This window comes from Channa argus, chromosome 3 (assembly GCF_033026475.1).
Source record: "Channa argus isolate prfri chromosome 3, Channa argus male v1.0, whole genome shotgun sequence".
NCBI classification, from domain to species: Eukaryota; Metazoa; Chordata; class Actinopteri; order Anabantiformes; family Channidae; genus Channa; species Channa argus.
The window spans coordinates 15397867-15413603 of record NC_090199.1 but is presented as its reverse complement, the minus strand read 5'-3'; the positions used below and the strand labels follow the sequence as shown (position 1 = coordinate 15413603).

General features: G+C 38.5%; 1 protein-coding gene across 3 annotated transcripts in view; it reads left to right on the top strand.

Moving 5' to 3' along the window:
* The window catches only part of zcchc7 (zinc finger, CCHC domain containing 7), a 42809-nt gene extending 27631 nt beyond the window's left edge, over nt 1-15178 (top strand). For all 3 annotated transcript variants that reach the window (XM_067498189.1, XM_067498188.1, XM_067498190.1), the window contains exons 8-11: nt 319-354; nt 12571-12666; nt 12984-13101; nt 13617-15178. In XM_067498189.1, coding sequence (XP_067354290.1) covers nt 319-354; nt 12571-12666; nt 12984-13101; nt 13617-14233 — 867 coding nt within the window. In that variant the 3' untranslated portion in view covers nt 14234-15178. The remainder of the gene's footprint in view (nt 1-318; nt 355-12570; nt 12667-12983; nt 13102-13616) is intronic.
* Nucleotides 15179-15737: the final 559 nt, after the last annotated feature.

Genomic DNA, 15737 nt, shown 5'->3' with positions numbered 1-15737 from the left:
TGAGTGACTAGCTACAGAGACACAGACACATAGAGGGGAAACAGGCTGTTGCTAAAAAATCAGTGGTAAACAATTAGTGTGAGACAGAGGAAGAGACTAAAAGCATCAAACAAATGGCCCCACTGTCTGCTTTTCAGTTTCCTTTTGCATTTCTCTCACTCCTACTGATTCTGCTGTCACTTCTTTATGCCTGTGTATTGAATAGTGTCTAAATATTTCTTCCTTATTGTGACTTTAGTATCCCACTCAAAAAAAAAAAGAAACTTAAATCTCTTCATATGCTTCATAAAATTTTGTGTGTGCTTTTTCTCTATTTAGGCTTGTCCAGAGATCTGGAGACAGTATCACATCACGGTGAGTATTTTTCACAAAACCAACACACTGTCCATCCTGCTTAATTTCTGTCTGTGTTGGTCTGGGCTTTTGAATAGTGTATATAATTACTGTGCACTTTTGTTCTACAACATTAATAAGTCAGTAAAAGGTTCTGATATTTTAGAAAGATTGCTAAATGCTTTAACTAAACGTATCTATTGGCGTTATCGTGGTAAAATTGTTAGAACAACGATGCAGTTTTATATCGGTTAGATCAAGCATTGCCATTAAGTTTACAACGATGTACACAGTGTCTAAAAGTTTCTTCCACAAGCGTAGTTTTCTGTCAGGCCTTTTGAATTGAATGTCCTTTTCAATCTAGTGCTTTACTACTTTTTAGTAGACATGGTGTCAGAACAGTTAATAGCATAACTTCTCAGTTGTGAGAGAAATGTAACAGCCGGCAGACAAATTATAACATAACCACATATCATAGAAGTGAACAGTTTTCTGTAGAAGTTATCATAGCATATCCTTTTGGATTTGTGTGGTAGCAAATTCAAATATTCAAAGTATGAAAAATGTATTATGTTAATTAGTTACAGTGCTTTAAAGGTTTGGATGTAAAGCCACAAATTAGTTCACTGTTGGTACTATTTTTAAACAATATGGTGGACACATGATACATTGGCAAAGTCTTAAGATTGTCTTCATGATAAAGTGGGTGTATTTAGACAAAAAAGGCCAAAAACAGAGGTGACAAATTTCTTCACGCATCACCACACCTCAGCTTTTATGAAAAAAGTCCCATTACACATACAAGGCAAATGATGCACATGCATTTTACATACCATGATGTTTACCCTAATACAGTGTTAAAAATAGTGCTTGTCTGACACATGTAGAATCTACTAACATCTAACTAACTCTCCCACTGGATGTAGTCAATTTTGCTCTGTTCCAATTAAAAGCAGAGAAATGTAAACGAACAAGGTGGTTGAGTGGGTGACTAAGCCGCCAGCAGCCAATGACAGTTCTTAAGTCTTTTTCATGCAGAACGTGCCTCATCGGAAAAAAAATATTTTAAATCTTATTGTACAAAATATGTCTTGACCAAAAGTAGAACTAACAATGGTATATTATCTAAACTACTATAGAACTGGACAGACAAGAAACACTTCTATTTTATTTTACACAATATGATTCATGTGCAGGTGTTAAAAAACACGAATAAAGAAGTTCAAAAGGCTGCATTAATGAAATCCAACACAAACCTTGGATAATGTTGTGCTCTTAGGTAATGACCATCACGTCACTGTCTACTTCTTAATGCAGCATCTTTCATTGTCTATCAAAATCAACCAAGCAGTAATTATGTGACAAGGTACTACAGATCATTTGTATTTGTATCATGTAGATGATTCAAAAGTGGCCCTGAAAGAATATTTTTTTAAGAGCAGCATCGTGAAGGCAAACGTGTCACATAATCACTCAGAATCAGTAAGTCAGGTGTGATTGGGATTGACCTTGCTCTGTAGCAGATGAGTGAACCATGGCAAAAAAAACATCTCCACAGATTAAGAAAGTGCCAAGAGTGACGGGAACATTTGTGGGGTTTTTTTTTTTTTTTTTTTTTTTTTTTTTTTTTTTTTTTTGGTTTTATTTTCAACCTAAGTGCACATGTGACATCTTCGGCACTGTGTGTGTGTGTGTGTGTGTGTGTGTGTGTTTGTTTGTGTGTGTAAGAGAGAGACAATGTGTCAAAGAGTAGAAAACTGTGTGACAGTCACATGGGCCGTATGTCAGCAGGGAGGCATTTGCTTATTTGCGTGTGTTCATCCAAAATCTGAGAAGGTAACTGGTTATCTTGGCTCCTTACGTGTGTGTGTGTGTGTGTGTGTGTGTGTGTGTGTGTGTGTGTGTGTGTGTGTGTGTGTGTGCGCGTGCGCATCTGAGCGAGGGGGTGATATAGACCTCAGCCTAAGAGAAAAGAGCAGCTTGTTTGTCAATTAAAAGACGTGATAAAGCATGAAATGGGCTGCCAACGCCACACGGGACGAGGGAGTGAGAGTGAGGGAAGAAGAGTGTGTGTTTGCATATATCTTAGCGTGCACTTTGTGTGTGTGTGTGTGTTGGGGGAGGTCTGTCACTCTCCTCTATGGAGATTAATTAGCAGGGGCTGTCTAATGAAAAAGCAGCATCGTTAGCGCTAGGGTAGCATGGCAGGAAAGACGGAGGAGGAGGGAGTGGGACAGCGAAGTTTCAGCAGAGATGCTGGCAGAGAAAAAGGGAGTTAAGTTTAATTGTTGCTCATGTGTTGGCAGGGGATGCGATGTGTTTCATTGTAGAGTTTCACTTTGAACCACAGACGAGAAGAATACCCTGATGAAAGAGCAGCTGAAATAGTCTTTTGTCGCTTCGTAAGATGGCGATACCTCCATTTTTGTGTGCTTCCCTGACGTGTTTGTGTGTGGCAGCGTGCTTTAACGGGTGGAGGATTGTGACCCAGGTCTAATTGAAGTATTTAAACCATTTAAGCACTAGGAACAGAAGGTCGTTACAGATCCAAACTGGCATGGGGGGTTAGGACACACACACAAACACAAACACAAACACACTTACCCACATGCGTACACAGGGCTCCTTCTGTTTAAGACAGCCTCATTTTATTCATGATGCTGTTTATGACCCTGAACTCCCCAATGTGAGAAGGTGTGTGAGTGTTCGTTCGTGTGTGTGTGTTCGCTTTGGGAGATGTGACTCTGTCACCTTCCGCTGGGCTCAGCCAGGTGTGAAAAGGCATTCTGTCAGACCTCCCTGCTACTGGGTCCATTTATCCTTCATGTGTGTACGTGCATGTGTGTGCGCTGGGTCCGTTTATCTTCCGTAAGTGTATGTGTTTTCTGCCTGCACCTGGCCTTCAACTAACAAACTCCTCCAAACCACACAGTATATACCACAAAGCCCTGGGGTATTTACTGAGAAAGTAAGATACTGACACACATGGACACACACAAACACACATACACTTGTACAAATATATAGAGTAGTAAATGGAGTAAAAACCTATCTGCAACATTTTCATCTTGTCTGTGTCACATGGGTCTGAGGACATTTTTACACCGAAATAATTTTGCACCAAGCATTTGCTTTTCCTTGGAAGAACAGGTTTACTTCTTAGTCTGTCTTTCTTTTTCACTTAGCCATACACACGCCTAGAAACCCTAGTTTTACTTCTTTGTTTTGCATGTAGATTTATAACATGGGGTCACTCCTTTTCCCGCAGAACCCATCTGCTTACCAGCTTATGCTTTTTTACTACAGTTACTGTTTAATTTTGTCACTAAAATACTATCATAAGACACTCCTTCCCACCTAGCATACATATGTGTTAAGGGTGGGATTTTGAATGCGTTACATTTTTTCTCCTCCTTTGTTTTGGGCAGGGATGGAGATGTATTGTTTTATTTTTTCTACCCTTCAACAATAATGTCTTCTGTGTTTCTCTTAATTTCCCTAGAAGCCCAAAAGAACAGGTGTGAACTTGCTACTTTCATGTATAGCTGTGTTAGTTGTGTTATCAGGGAATGCCCATCATCACACCTGCAGTTTTTACTCAAATCGCTTTTCTCATAACTGCATTGCATTATGGCTCTTCTGCTGTGGATTGATTGTTGAGTATCAGTGCAAAAGGGTGAGTGTAGTCAGAGGTGTTGACTCTTGCTCTGAGTTAGAGAAACTGTTATTCTATATGTGAAAATGGTCATAAATACAATCAGTGCTGTAATAGAAGTGAATGAGTTATGTGTTGTCTATGTTTAGCCAGTGAAGAGTAGTGAGAATGATTAGTTTACCCTACAAAATGACAGAAATGGGTGAAAAATTCTTCAGTCCACCAGAATGACAATGAAAAATATATGATCAGTGGTGATGATGATTAAAGATCTAATAAGTGATGATATAACAAGAGAAAAAGAGCACCTTCTCACGTTTGAAAAACTATAAAAAATGAATTATTTGCATTTGCACATCGGTGACTAATCAGTTATCCAGTCGTCTCGATGTTTAATCACTTCACCGCAGACTTAGTTCAAACTCAGCAGCAGTGCTTGTGTTTTCAGAAGAGAGTTTGACAAAGGTTGCAAAATAGCAAAGAACTGTGTTTTCATGAATGGTTAAAAACATGGGAAAACCGTGAAGACTAAGGAGAGAAAGATGAGTTTTGAGGACAGGTGGGTAAGGCTCATCTACACCTTCATCAGGTGTAGATGAGCGAAGGGGACCGAATGGATAAGAAGTGAGTGTAAGAATTAGTGACCTGCTTTCTGTACACAGGCTGCATTAATGCATGTATAGATCATGAATAAATGAATGTGTGCATGCATACATGCAATGCACAGTGCCTTTTTTCCTCCAGTTAGTGTTGTCAGGACCTTACTGTGCTGAATTAAATCCAGAGCACCACCCACTGCCTGCTGCAGGAACTGAGAGCTTTATTCCCTCTAAACAACTTAAATATTTGAAGGTAGAATCTTCATGCTCTTAACTTCTGAGACTCTGAATGTGGGTCAAACTTCAGTCAATGCTTTCATGTATATTTCCTGTATCTTTTTGTCAGCAGCGGAAGTGGAATGCATAGTAAATATTACTTGGTTACATAGCAGAAATGTTCTCTGTTGGTGAACAAGAGAAGGCAGGTGGCTAGAGACAGTAAATGATGCACAAGGATGAGAGGGGGGAGAGAAAAGGAAACGGGTGTGTGAGTGTATTAACCAGTGTAAAAGAGACAGGAGAGAGCGAGCAGAGAGAGTGAATCTGAGAGCAGAGCAGCTGATTGGTACAGGTGTAGTGGTGTGTGAGCATTGATTGGCCTCTCGTTAGATAGCACTGGTGACACCTGTACATGTGTGTTTATTGATCACTACCTCACCTCACGGTGGTGTGTGTGTATTGAGCATATTTTCTCTTCCTTTGTGTATGTGTGTCGATCTTTTCCCAAGGGACCTGTGTGTGTGTGTGTGTCGGGGAGCCCATATTAAAAGGGGCACCTTTTTGTTCGACAGAGGAATTAAGTCATTTTGACTCCTCCATTTGGTATCCCGTTTTTTCACCTGACTGCCTGTCTTTCCCCTTTTCATCTATTATGTTGTAAAAAAAATTTGTACCTTTTTTTACTCTTTATTTCACTGTCTTTCTCCAGAAGATTCTGTTCTGTATGCTCAATTCACACTTGCCTTTGTTAGCCTGAAGGTTAGGCCATTTTACCCCTTAAAATCCTCTTATTTTCAGCAAAGAAAATACATTTACATTTCTTTACAAAAAAAGAAAAATTACTTTTTAACAAAGCCCTTTAGTTTGCTCATGCTAAAGTAAAGCTCATTATGTGCTTCAATATGTTTAATATAATACAATATTTTATTCTATATAATTCAGATGAATAAATTCTTTTTCTTCCGCTTCTGTTGGGTGAGCTAAATAATTGTTCATGGATATAACACTTGTAAATTATAAAGTATCATCACTTAAATTAAGCACCAAGGGTCTAAGTCCTTTACCACTGGAGCGTTGTGTGCAACCTTATTGATCCCTCATATTGTATAAAATTTACATTCTCGGAATCCTGAAAGTAAACCAACTGACCTGTTGTGACTATTTCTCTGACCTTATGTTTCCTTTTACTTAACTTTTTTTATTTTTTTTTAAATGAGCAGATGTTCACAGATCATATAGCTGCAGTACTGTTAGATTCGTGTTTTTTAGGGAAATTGTTCTTTATTGTCCTGTAGAGGTATAATTTCAGTTATGTGGATAGTTTTCCTGAAAAACATATGATTTTGCAGGACTATGTATTATTATCATACGTAAGTATAGTTCATTTATGGATTTGCCCTAGTGTTGGAAATACATTTTAAGAACAGTTCAAAACACATCCCAATTTCAAAGCAAGGTGTCTGAATAGTTTGTATCTGACAATTAACATTTTTGCACATTGTAAAGTTGTATTTTGTAAAAATAAGTCTAAAATCTAAATTTATTTAACATTTATTTATTTTTGTTTGTTTCTTTGATACCATGGAAACGGGGAGCAATTAGATTTTTATATTTTTATATGTTCTGTGTTCCAGGCCTATGTTTGACTTATAATAGTTCTCAGTGATTTGCTGGAAAAGCTACAAAAAAGCAGCTCAAATATATTTATGCTAAAAGTAAATAAAATATTTTTCCTTAAAAGATGATTGATGAAAGATGAAAAACTAATTGGCTTAAGTGTTTCTCTCTGCAGACTCTACAGAAAGAATCAATGCTCGTTTACAGGTGTTTTACTGCTTTAGTTATATGACAGACTAAATATTTCCTCCGACTTCAACCAGTCTCAATGAAGCAGTTTAAATTGGCCTTGCATGAGGTTGTCCTAGGACCCCTACAGCCTGCTGTGTGGAGTCAGAGCGCGCTTTGGTGGTCAAACGGGGAACAGCACTCTGATTTGGCTATATTAATAATTTTAAGATGGCTGCATTGGATTATTAATAGATATCTTCGGATATTGGTATTGAGGAGCACTCTTTAGGGCTTGTTTACATCTTTGCTTTTCCACCCTGGTAGTCGAACCTTACAATGATATGGAGTCACTGCACTGCACTCTGCTCTTTATGCTGAACTGACATATTTAAGTTTTAACCTTTGTTCCACTTCTTGTTCTGTCCTTCCTTCTCTCTGGCTGACCTCGTTCATTTGCTCCTCTTATAAGAATGTGTTCAATTCAAAGAGTGCTCTGTAAAAATCTTTTAAATCCACATCCATTCAGTGAGCAGTTTTTGCTGTCTCATCATTGTACAGTTCAGTCCCTGCATAGCGGCAAAAGGCTCCGAGCTCTTTATTCTACTCCAGACAGAGACACTGATGACATAGGGGTCTGTAGAAAGTACATTTGTGGAAGGAAATGGCTTTTGTATGTTTTCAAATTACTTTTATTAACAAGCAGCATTCATCAGGGCAAAGAATGTAAAGCAGTCAAAGTTTAAGTCATTTGGGTGAAAGTGGAAAGCAGTGTTTAACATGGCGGTTAATGTCTGTAAATTGGCATCTATTAATTTATCTTTTACACAGTATTTCTCTCAGCTTTAAATTCAGCTCGGTAGACATAGGAAATCAGTGTCAGAACCAAAAACGGAAGATGAAATGAAAACCAGTTGTTGAAGAGATTAGTTTTAAACTATTGACAACTAATTTAATAATAAGTTAATAGTTTGAGTAATTTTTGCTGCTACCCTGCTAAAATGTGAATATATTTTCAGCTTTCTTTTCTCAGTTTCATGTAATTGCAGTTAGGACTCTTTCATTTTCCTTAATCAACTAATTGAAAGGACTATATTACTTAAGAAATAATCTGCACAATGATCAGACAATAAATTTAAAAAAAATTTTTTTAGACATAAAAGACGTAATATGGGAGAAGAGATGCACGGCTGGATTCAAACCCTGGACACTGCAGTAATGGTGTTAAATGAATAAATTTTTTTTGTTTGAGTATTTCAGGTAAATTACTCCTTAAAAGAGGTAAACCAGAGAGAGAGAGTACACAGATCACTTCAAACCACCTATGTTGTCCTGAAGCATGAGGACAAACTGTGTGCAAAGTTTGCTGAGATATTGATTTCAGCCGATTATTCTTTGGCACAGGTGTCTTCACATTTGCTACTGGATGTACATGCATAACCTCAGGAATGTATGCAAACGCACACGTCCATATTTACGCACACACACATACAGGTGTAGCGTTATCAGAGGTTGTGCACGCCTTACAGGTTTTTTGTACTTTTACGCTTAACTGGATGGTGTCGATTTTGTTGTGTGTATCTGTGTGCCTCTGTGTAAGTGTTTGACTGGTTGGCTGAGAGGAAGAATCAGGGTTTAACATCCTGGCCATGGTGTAAGAGACTCAGTCCATCTGTATATGCTGTTTCTAAATCCCTGTCTCTTTTGTCCACATGTGTTGTCTCTGGATAATTGCTGGAAGTAAAGTGGTTAATGTATTTCCTTCAAACTCTGCTTCACTCTAGCCTGTTCAGATGGCAGCCTCTGGACTCAGTAGCAAGTGCTAAGTATAGAAATTGAACAACTTTGAATTAGATTTGAATAGATTAGCTTGTATCCTCTGTTCCGCCTTCCACGGTGTAACCAGATTACCTCCAGTCACTGCCCAAAAAGAGGGGTTTTCTCTAGAGGTGACAACCCACCACCATTCACCCCTGCATCACATTATCCTTGCATTCCAAAAGCAGTTTCTATCTCAAAAATGAAAACCCAGACTCCTACCGATTTACTGACTGATGGGGACAGATAGGAAGAGCCTCTGGGAACTATGTTAGTCCGAGTCCTTTCAGGGCAAGGGGTAAGGGTTTTGGTTTGAGCCTTTGTACTGAACTGGCAGACACAAAAGGGGCCAGAAATCACATCTGGTTATTTCGAGCCCGCTTCTCTGTATCTTCCCCAACCACACATGTCCACCTTAAACGGTCTCCTGAGAACAATTGGTTTTCTTGTTCCTCACAAAGAGTGATCATAAACACTATAATTAATTTCTTAACAGTTTGGAAAATTGCACAGTTCTTATTCCCGCATGAGGACTGATGCTTTTGCCTGCTGCTCTTTTTTTCTATTCTGTTTGAAGAGATGTTTAGCTTATAGCCATTCCATTTCTCTAATTCATAACTAATTATTACGGCTTTTTAACCTAATATATACATACATGCATACACACCACAAGGGTGTGTTTGTTTTGGTATGAGCCCAGTAGTCTTGCGTTGTGTTACAAGGCTGTTTCCTATGATAAAGCATGCAGAGTTGGTCCCCTGTGGGTCCAGTAACATATGCAAACCTCTCCCTATTGCTGCAATAACATATGCAAAACAGTGCCGCTGGCCCCGACCCCCATGCTCTTACTACCATTACTGTTCAGATCCAACCCCCCTCTCTTTATACACACATACACAAGCTTGTTTGCTTCTCGGATCGTGTTTGATAACTGTGTATGTGTGTTCCTTCAGATTGTCGTTTGTAACAGTCTGAGCTTTGTGTTGGCCGAAGGATTATCACAGCTTTGCCACCAGCAGCTAAGGCGAAGAGCACAGGACAGCGGGGCTTAGAGAGACAGTGTATGTGTTGGGACACTGTGGGAAAAGTGTGTGTGTGTGTGTGTGTGAGAAAGAGAGAGAGCGAGAGAGAGAGAGAATGTGTGTGAGTGAGAAAGAGAGAAAGACAGAGAGTGCTCATATTTTAGTGTGTGTACGGATGAGAGGCCATGGATGGCTGGCTGTCTGTGTCCTCACAGCGAAGCCCTTAGGACCTTCTAAAACACCCTTCTACACACACACAGACACACACAAACGTTCTAAATCGTCAGTCCACTTCTCAGTCATACTCCAAAGTGTCTCTCAGCAGCTACAGAATCTTTTAATGTCATGTTGGCAGCAGGAAGTTCTCTCATGCTGTCTCCGTACTTAAACACACACAGATGTTTTTGGTATGAAGTGTGTGTCAAGCACACAAATATCCATATTTACAATCCAAATGTTTACAAAACATAAGAAAAAAGGTAGAAACAAAACATGTAAATTGAATTAAGTATCTCATGTGAAGAAAAAACTAATTATGGTTCATTTATTCTAAGAAGCATTTTATACCTTTATCTGCAGCTGAAACATGAGATGTGATTAAAGCCCTAAATGTTAATATAACTTTGCTCGACATTATATTGTAAAAATGTCTAAAAGTCCAAATGTGTTGCAAGTTTATTGTCAGCCATAGTTGGACAGCATAAAACTTTACTCATCAGACATTACAGAAAACAACAGAAAAAAGAAGTCACAAGAAAAATGAAAGGAATCACAAAATATTTTTTTACTTTTTGAAAATGTTTTTATATGATCTGTATATGTGATATATGATATATATTTTTATATGATATATATAGATATAGATATAGATATTAATATGATATATATAGTCGCATGATAAAGCGTTTGCATACATGCAGTTACCATGGAAATCCCACATGAGCCAACAAACAAGACAAGCATGGTGGAATGCTGTGCTTTTGGAAGAGTTGGAGGGTGAGCCCATCTGTCATTTTGTAACAAATCATATGTGAATCCAGTATTTTTATTTGTAAGTTTTTGATCAGAAACCTAAGACAGCTTTTGGATTAGTTTACAAACAGTACAAATATAAGTAGGAGATCATGGCCAATAATTGTAACAAATTCCTTTTAGCTTTAAAGGTTCTTTTAGTATCTTTAAGTAAAGAATAATTTCTTGAATTATATTGTGATAATTATTATTGGCTGATATAAAAAAAAGATCATGATCATTTCTTTTACATACGGCCAGGTCTACTTCAGTCTTCCCAGCCACAAACCTACAGGGTTAAAATGTTAAAATAAAAGGTTAAAACCTATTTTTAAAATGTTATGAGATGAGCAGGTCATACGAAAATAACATGACGCATTAACTTTTTAATTCTACGAATGGAACTAGTGCAATCATGTGTTGCATATACATAGTAAAGTAATGCATGATTACATAATAGCAGAGCCTATTCCAAATTAGATATCAAGAATGAATGTCAGGTTCAGAAATAGATTGATGATGACACCGTGACCCTATTATGTTGAGCCACGCACCACATCAGGGTAAACAAAAATTAGTGAGGTGGGCTTTAACAGGCTGTTTTCCCTCTATTGTAATCACAGAATGTATCATCTGAATTGTCCAAAAATGCAAAGAGCTGGTGCTACAACTGCAAATCCCATTCTCAAGATAATAGGTATTTTCCCACATCTGTCTAGAAATATGCCTGTGCCATATTGACTTTCATTGCACAGACAGACTCTCTAGGACTTCTCTCCAAACCTCTGAGAAAGAAAGAGTAAGACACCAAATTGATATAATCCCTCGGGCCTTCACCCTGTTAGCTATTTAGATGCCCCCGATAGGACACTGGATGAAAACAGAGAGCAGGAATGAGCGAGGGATGAAGGCTTATCCAGTTAATTAATATTGTATGAGGCTGACAACTCCTCATGCACATGCAATCGCACACGCAGATGCACATCCAGGTTTTCTTAGACAACTATCAAAGGTTGAGGGGAGAATAGGAGGGGATTTCATTGCTTCTTTTTCCCCACTCTCTTATGCTTTCATTCATTCCGTTTATGTGCTGGATCAGAGTATGTGGAGATAACACAAGCCCAAGGTCAGGGAGGGAGAGACAGAGGGAGACCTACATCCAATTTACATGACAGATGAATGGGAAGAGGGGCAGGAAGGGTGGAGGTCGGGGGGCTTGAGACGGGGACTGCGATCTCCTTAGGGTGCGTTCGTGTGTGTGTGTGTGTGTGTGTGTGTGTGTGTGTTTGCAAAAGGTCTCTGATCTCCTGGCCTTTGTGATGGAGATGGGCCCGTCCGGCCCGACCCGATAATGACGTGACGCCCTAATAGCATTCATCCTTTCTGCCACAAAACTACTCAAGTGGAAAAGAGAGAGAGAGAGAGAGAGAGAGAGAGAGAGAGAGGAAAAAAACAAGTGTAAGGGGTAGATGTGGGGATGGAGGAGGAAGGGAGAGGAGAAGAAAAGGAAGGCAGGTTAGCTAAGCTATGTTTAAGAAATGACATGGGGCACAAATCATTTTTAATCTCTGAATCAGGGTTGATAGAGGAAGGAGGGGGCACCTTAGATGAGTGTGATGGGGTGTACCGCTTTGTGTGTGCATTTGAGAGAAAGGCATGGTGTGTGTGTGTGTGTGTGTGTGTGTGTGTGTGTGTGTATAACATTAGCAGTAAATGCACTATGCTTGTGTCTCCTCTCTCTCTCTTTATCAGTGTATATTTGCTGTGGGTGCTGGAGCATGGCAGGCTTTCAGAACACCAGCCCATAGGGGACAGGACTCTGTGTGTCCAATACACACACACACAGATGGTTACTTATCATACAGGGTCATTACAGGCCTCTAACTATAGCCCTAGTAATCACTGGTTTATATCCTTAACCATATTCACTGTACAATGCACGGCATTCTGTATCAATAGGGAGCATGGGAATGATGGCAGAAAAGGGGGAGAATGGGAGGCAAATGGACGGTTAAACAACCGTTTTATTGAATTTATCATGTCCATTTGAAGAAAATGGTTTTAAATTTAAATAAATCTTACTAGTTTTCTAGTAACAACTAATTTATTTTTTTCTTTCCATTCTAAGACTAAGAGTGGTCCTCCTGTAAAGCAGCAGGGAGAGGAAAACGGCCAGTCTCCTGCCTACTGCTACAACTGTTCCAAGAAAGGGCATTTTGGCCACGTGAGTTCCTCATCCTGTCCCACCATTTCCAATTTTCCATTTAACTGTGTCAAAATGATTTTGTAGGTATTAGGCATTTTGCACGTGCGTTTCTGACTAAAGTGATCAATCAAAGGCCAAAATAATTCCAGAAAGTGCATGCAGGCACTGTTAAGATAAGAGGAATGCTGGTAGAGTGCCGGACAGATCACAGAATTTGTAAAGAGATTTCTTTCAACACTTTCTGTCTAAAGTTTCCCATAGTAATGTTTTTAACTTCTTTTTATGTAACTTAGATCGGTTTCTGTGTGTCATACAATTTTCTGTGTTTTCCTCAGGCGTGTACACGACAGAAGATGTTCAGTGGGGTGTATCCCAACACTCCGTTCATGAACCACTATGACAATGTGGAGGACATCAACCGCAGACAGCATAGGATAAAGTTGAAGGTTAAAGGTAAGCCACGGACAAAAAAAACACAAAAAGACCTGTTTGTCCTTTTTATGATGACTGCTGTCTTCACTTTTGTCTAGATTGTGAGCATCACGGTAGTAGTTGTATGTGGTGTAATAAGCACAAAATCTGAAGGTGAAGGTGAAGTCCCATGAGTTTAGCAGTAAAGATTTATGTTTATTTTTTGGATGCAGTGGGGAAAAAAAAAACTTTAAAATTACATTTAATTACTTCTTACAAATAAAATAAATGCACTTAAATGGTTACTAAAAGAAATCAAAAATATGTAAATACAGTTCCATTTTAACAGAACCGAAACGCTCTCAAGAATAGTTTGACATCTTATGGATGTTTGATAGATTTCTTGCCTAAAGTTACACTCATATCTGTATCTAGAAATGAAGATGTATTTATTCTCAGCAAGATAGCTAATGAGCACATTTCAAAAATGTCAAACAAAAAATTCAATCCTGCTGTGGCAACCTCTCTGCATAATACTCTTTTCTATGCTTTTCCAGAAATGAAGAAAAACGGCTTTTACCTTAACACATCCCAGACCCCTCTTACTCCAGGCCCGCCAAAGAAGAAACAGAAAATCACCCATCACAAATACAACCACCAGTCTAACCATACACCTCGCCAAACCGCTAACAACCAGAAGCCTAGCCCCAACCATATCTTTTTTACTGGCAGTGACTTTAAGAAAGTTGCACCCAAAATGAATAAATGCAATAAGTACAAACAACAGGAAAGCAGTGGCAATGTGAAACAATGGAAACCCAAAAGACCAGTGCCCACCTCCAGAGAGACCCTCCCACGAAGTAAGCTAATTTTGGATGAAGCAGATGACTTTCCTAGAGGGGGAGGCAAAGGAGAGAACTTCAAGAAGAAGAATAACAAGAGGAATAAGATAACAAAGGAAGAGCTACCAAAGGGACACAGAGACAGCAAACAAGACCATGTCTGTTGGACTGTAACTGGGGAGATGCAAGGGTCGGAGTCAAAGCAGAATGAGGGAAAGAAGAAAAAGAAGAGAAATCGAGCTCGAAAGACTGGCGATAAAAAGCTTGCTGATTCAGTGTACCCAGCAGATGAGAACCTGTTTATCATCAAGCAGAGGAAACGCAGCAGATAGCATCAGTCTGTGTCCGGTGTAGATATCAGAGGCTCTGATGAAAAGCAGTAACATGTTTGTGACATTTACAGATGTGATCCAAGTCTCCCTGCAAAATGACTCAGCAGCGCTTGTCAATGCCTTTTTCACCAATGACAGTTTCACATAGGTGGAATAATAGAGGTGTGAATAAGTGAGTCATTGATGGCTCAGTTTATGTTGTTTCACTCTGCTTTTTTTACTGCCACATGTCAGAACGTCTGCTTTGAAAAAGTAGTTTGACTCTGTAATCAGTGGGTTTTTCAGTTTCACCTTGTGTTCAAGGTGAGAATTACAGCTGAACATTTTATAGTCACACCTTACTAAAGGACACAGGCAATGATCAACCAACTGTTATTAATAAGGAATATCTGTCAGTGGTTTCATGTTCTTCTGTGTCTTTGTTCATATACATTTCTGCACATTTAAAAGTAAAATTCTGTCTCTCAAGTGTATTAATACAGTTCCTTTGGGTCTCTGCTCACAACACAATTTTGAAACCGTTACTGCTTCTTTCACTAATTTGTAAATTATCTAAATAATTGAACATCATGTACATCTATTACATCAGATATTTTACATTTATTTGATGTTTCACCCCACCAGTTCTTGTGATCTGTTGAGATTGCTTACTGACGTGCAGCCCTGCCAGTATTAACTTTTAACAACTCACTATGTAAATTTATTGTATATCTTTTGTTGTGGTTATAACAGGATGAAACCGTAATAACATCAGATAGTGATAATATGAATACTATATATCTAAGATCTCTGGGAGAAATAAAACTTGAATCTGCTTCATCTTAGTTCGTAGTTCTGTGATAAATGAAGTGAAAACAGTTTCATCATTATTTCTAATTTGCTGGCATTTGTTCAGGCTTAAGGCATTTGATAGGCTTTAATCGTTTAATAAAGATTCTTACCGCATTCTTTGTTGTTTCATTGTTTCTGAATGTGTAGTTTTTCTTTTGTTTGTAAGTTATGGGAATTTCAGTCATTTTTTTAAGTATCATAATAAACATAACAGACTTGTTTTAATATAAATCAACATAATTATTTCAACGTTAACGTACAAAACAAGCAAATAACTTTCTCTCATAAAAACTCAATTAGAGTCAACCTTCAAGGTGATTATATGACAATTTTACTGTTTAGGAGGATTAGTGTCCTAAATTAAGACTGCTGGTACTGCTTTTGGTGTACAAAGACTTATGTCTTCATGGTAGGGATGGTGTTCTTTGGTTGGTAGGCCTCATTTTTCTTTCACTACTTGAAATCCACATCTCTGTGCCCATATAGCTCAACCTGTTTTATATGACCAAAGAACAAACAACCAGAAGCTTTCATCTTTATCTATTTGAGCCTTTGCAAAGGCTAGGTACCCTTTTGTATGTCTTAAAGGAGAGGAGTCTTTCTTGGTCGATGTCCATGAAGGCCACTTTGATGTAATGTCCACTGAGGTGTCTGTCTTAATATACTCACACCA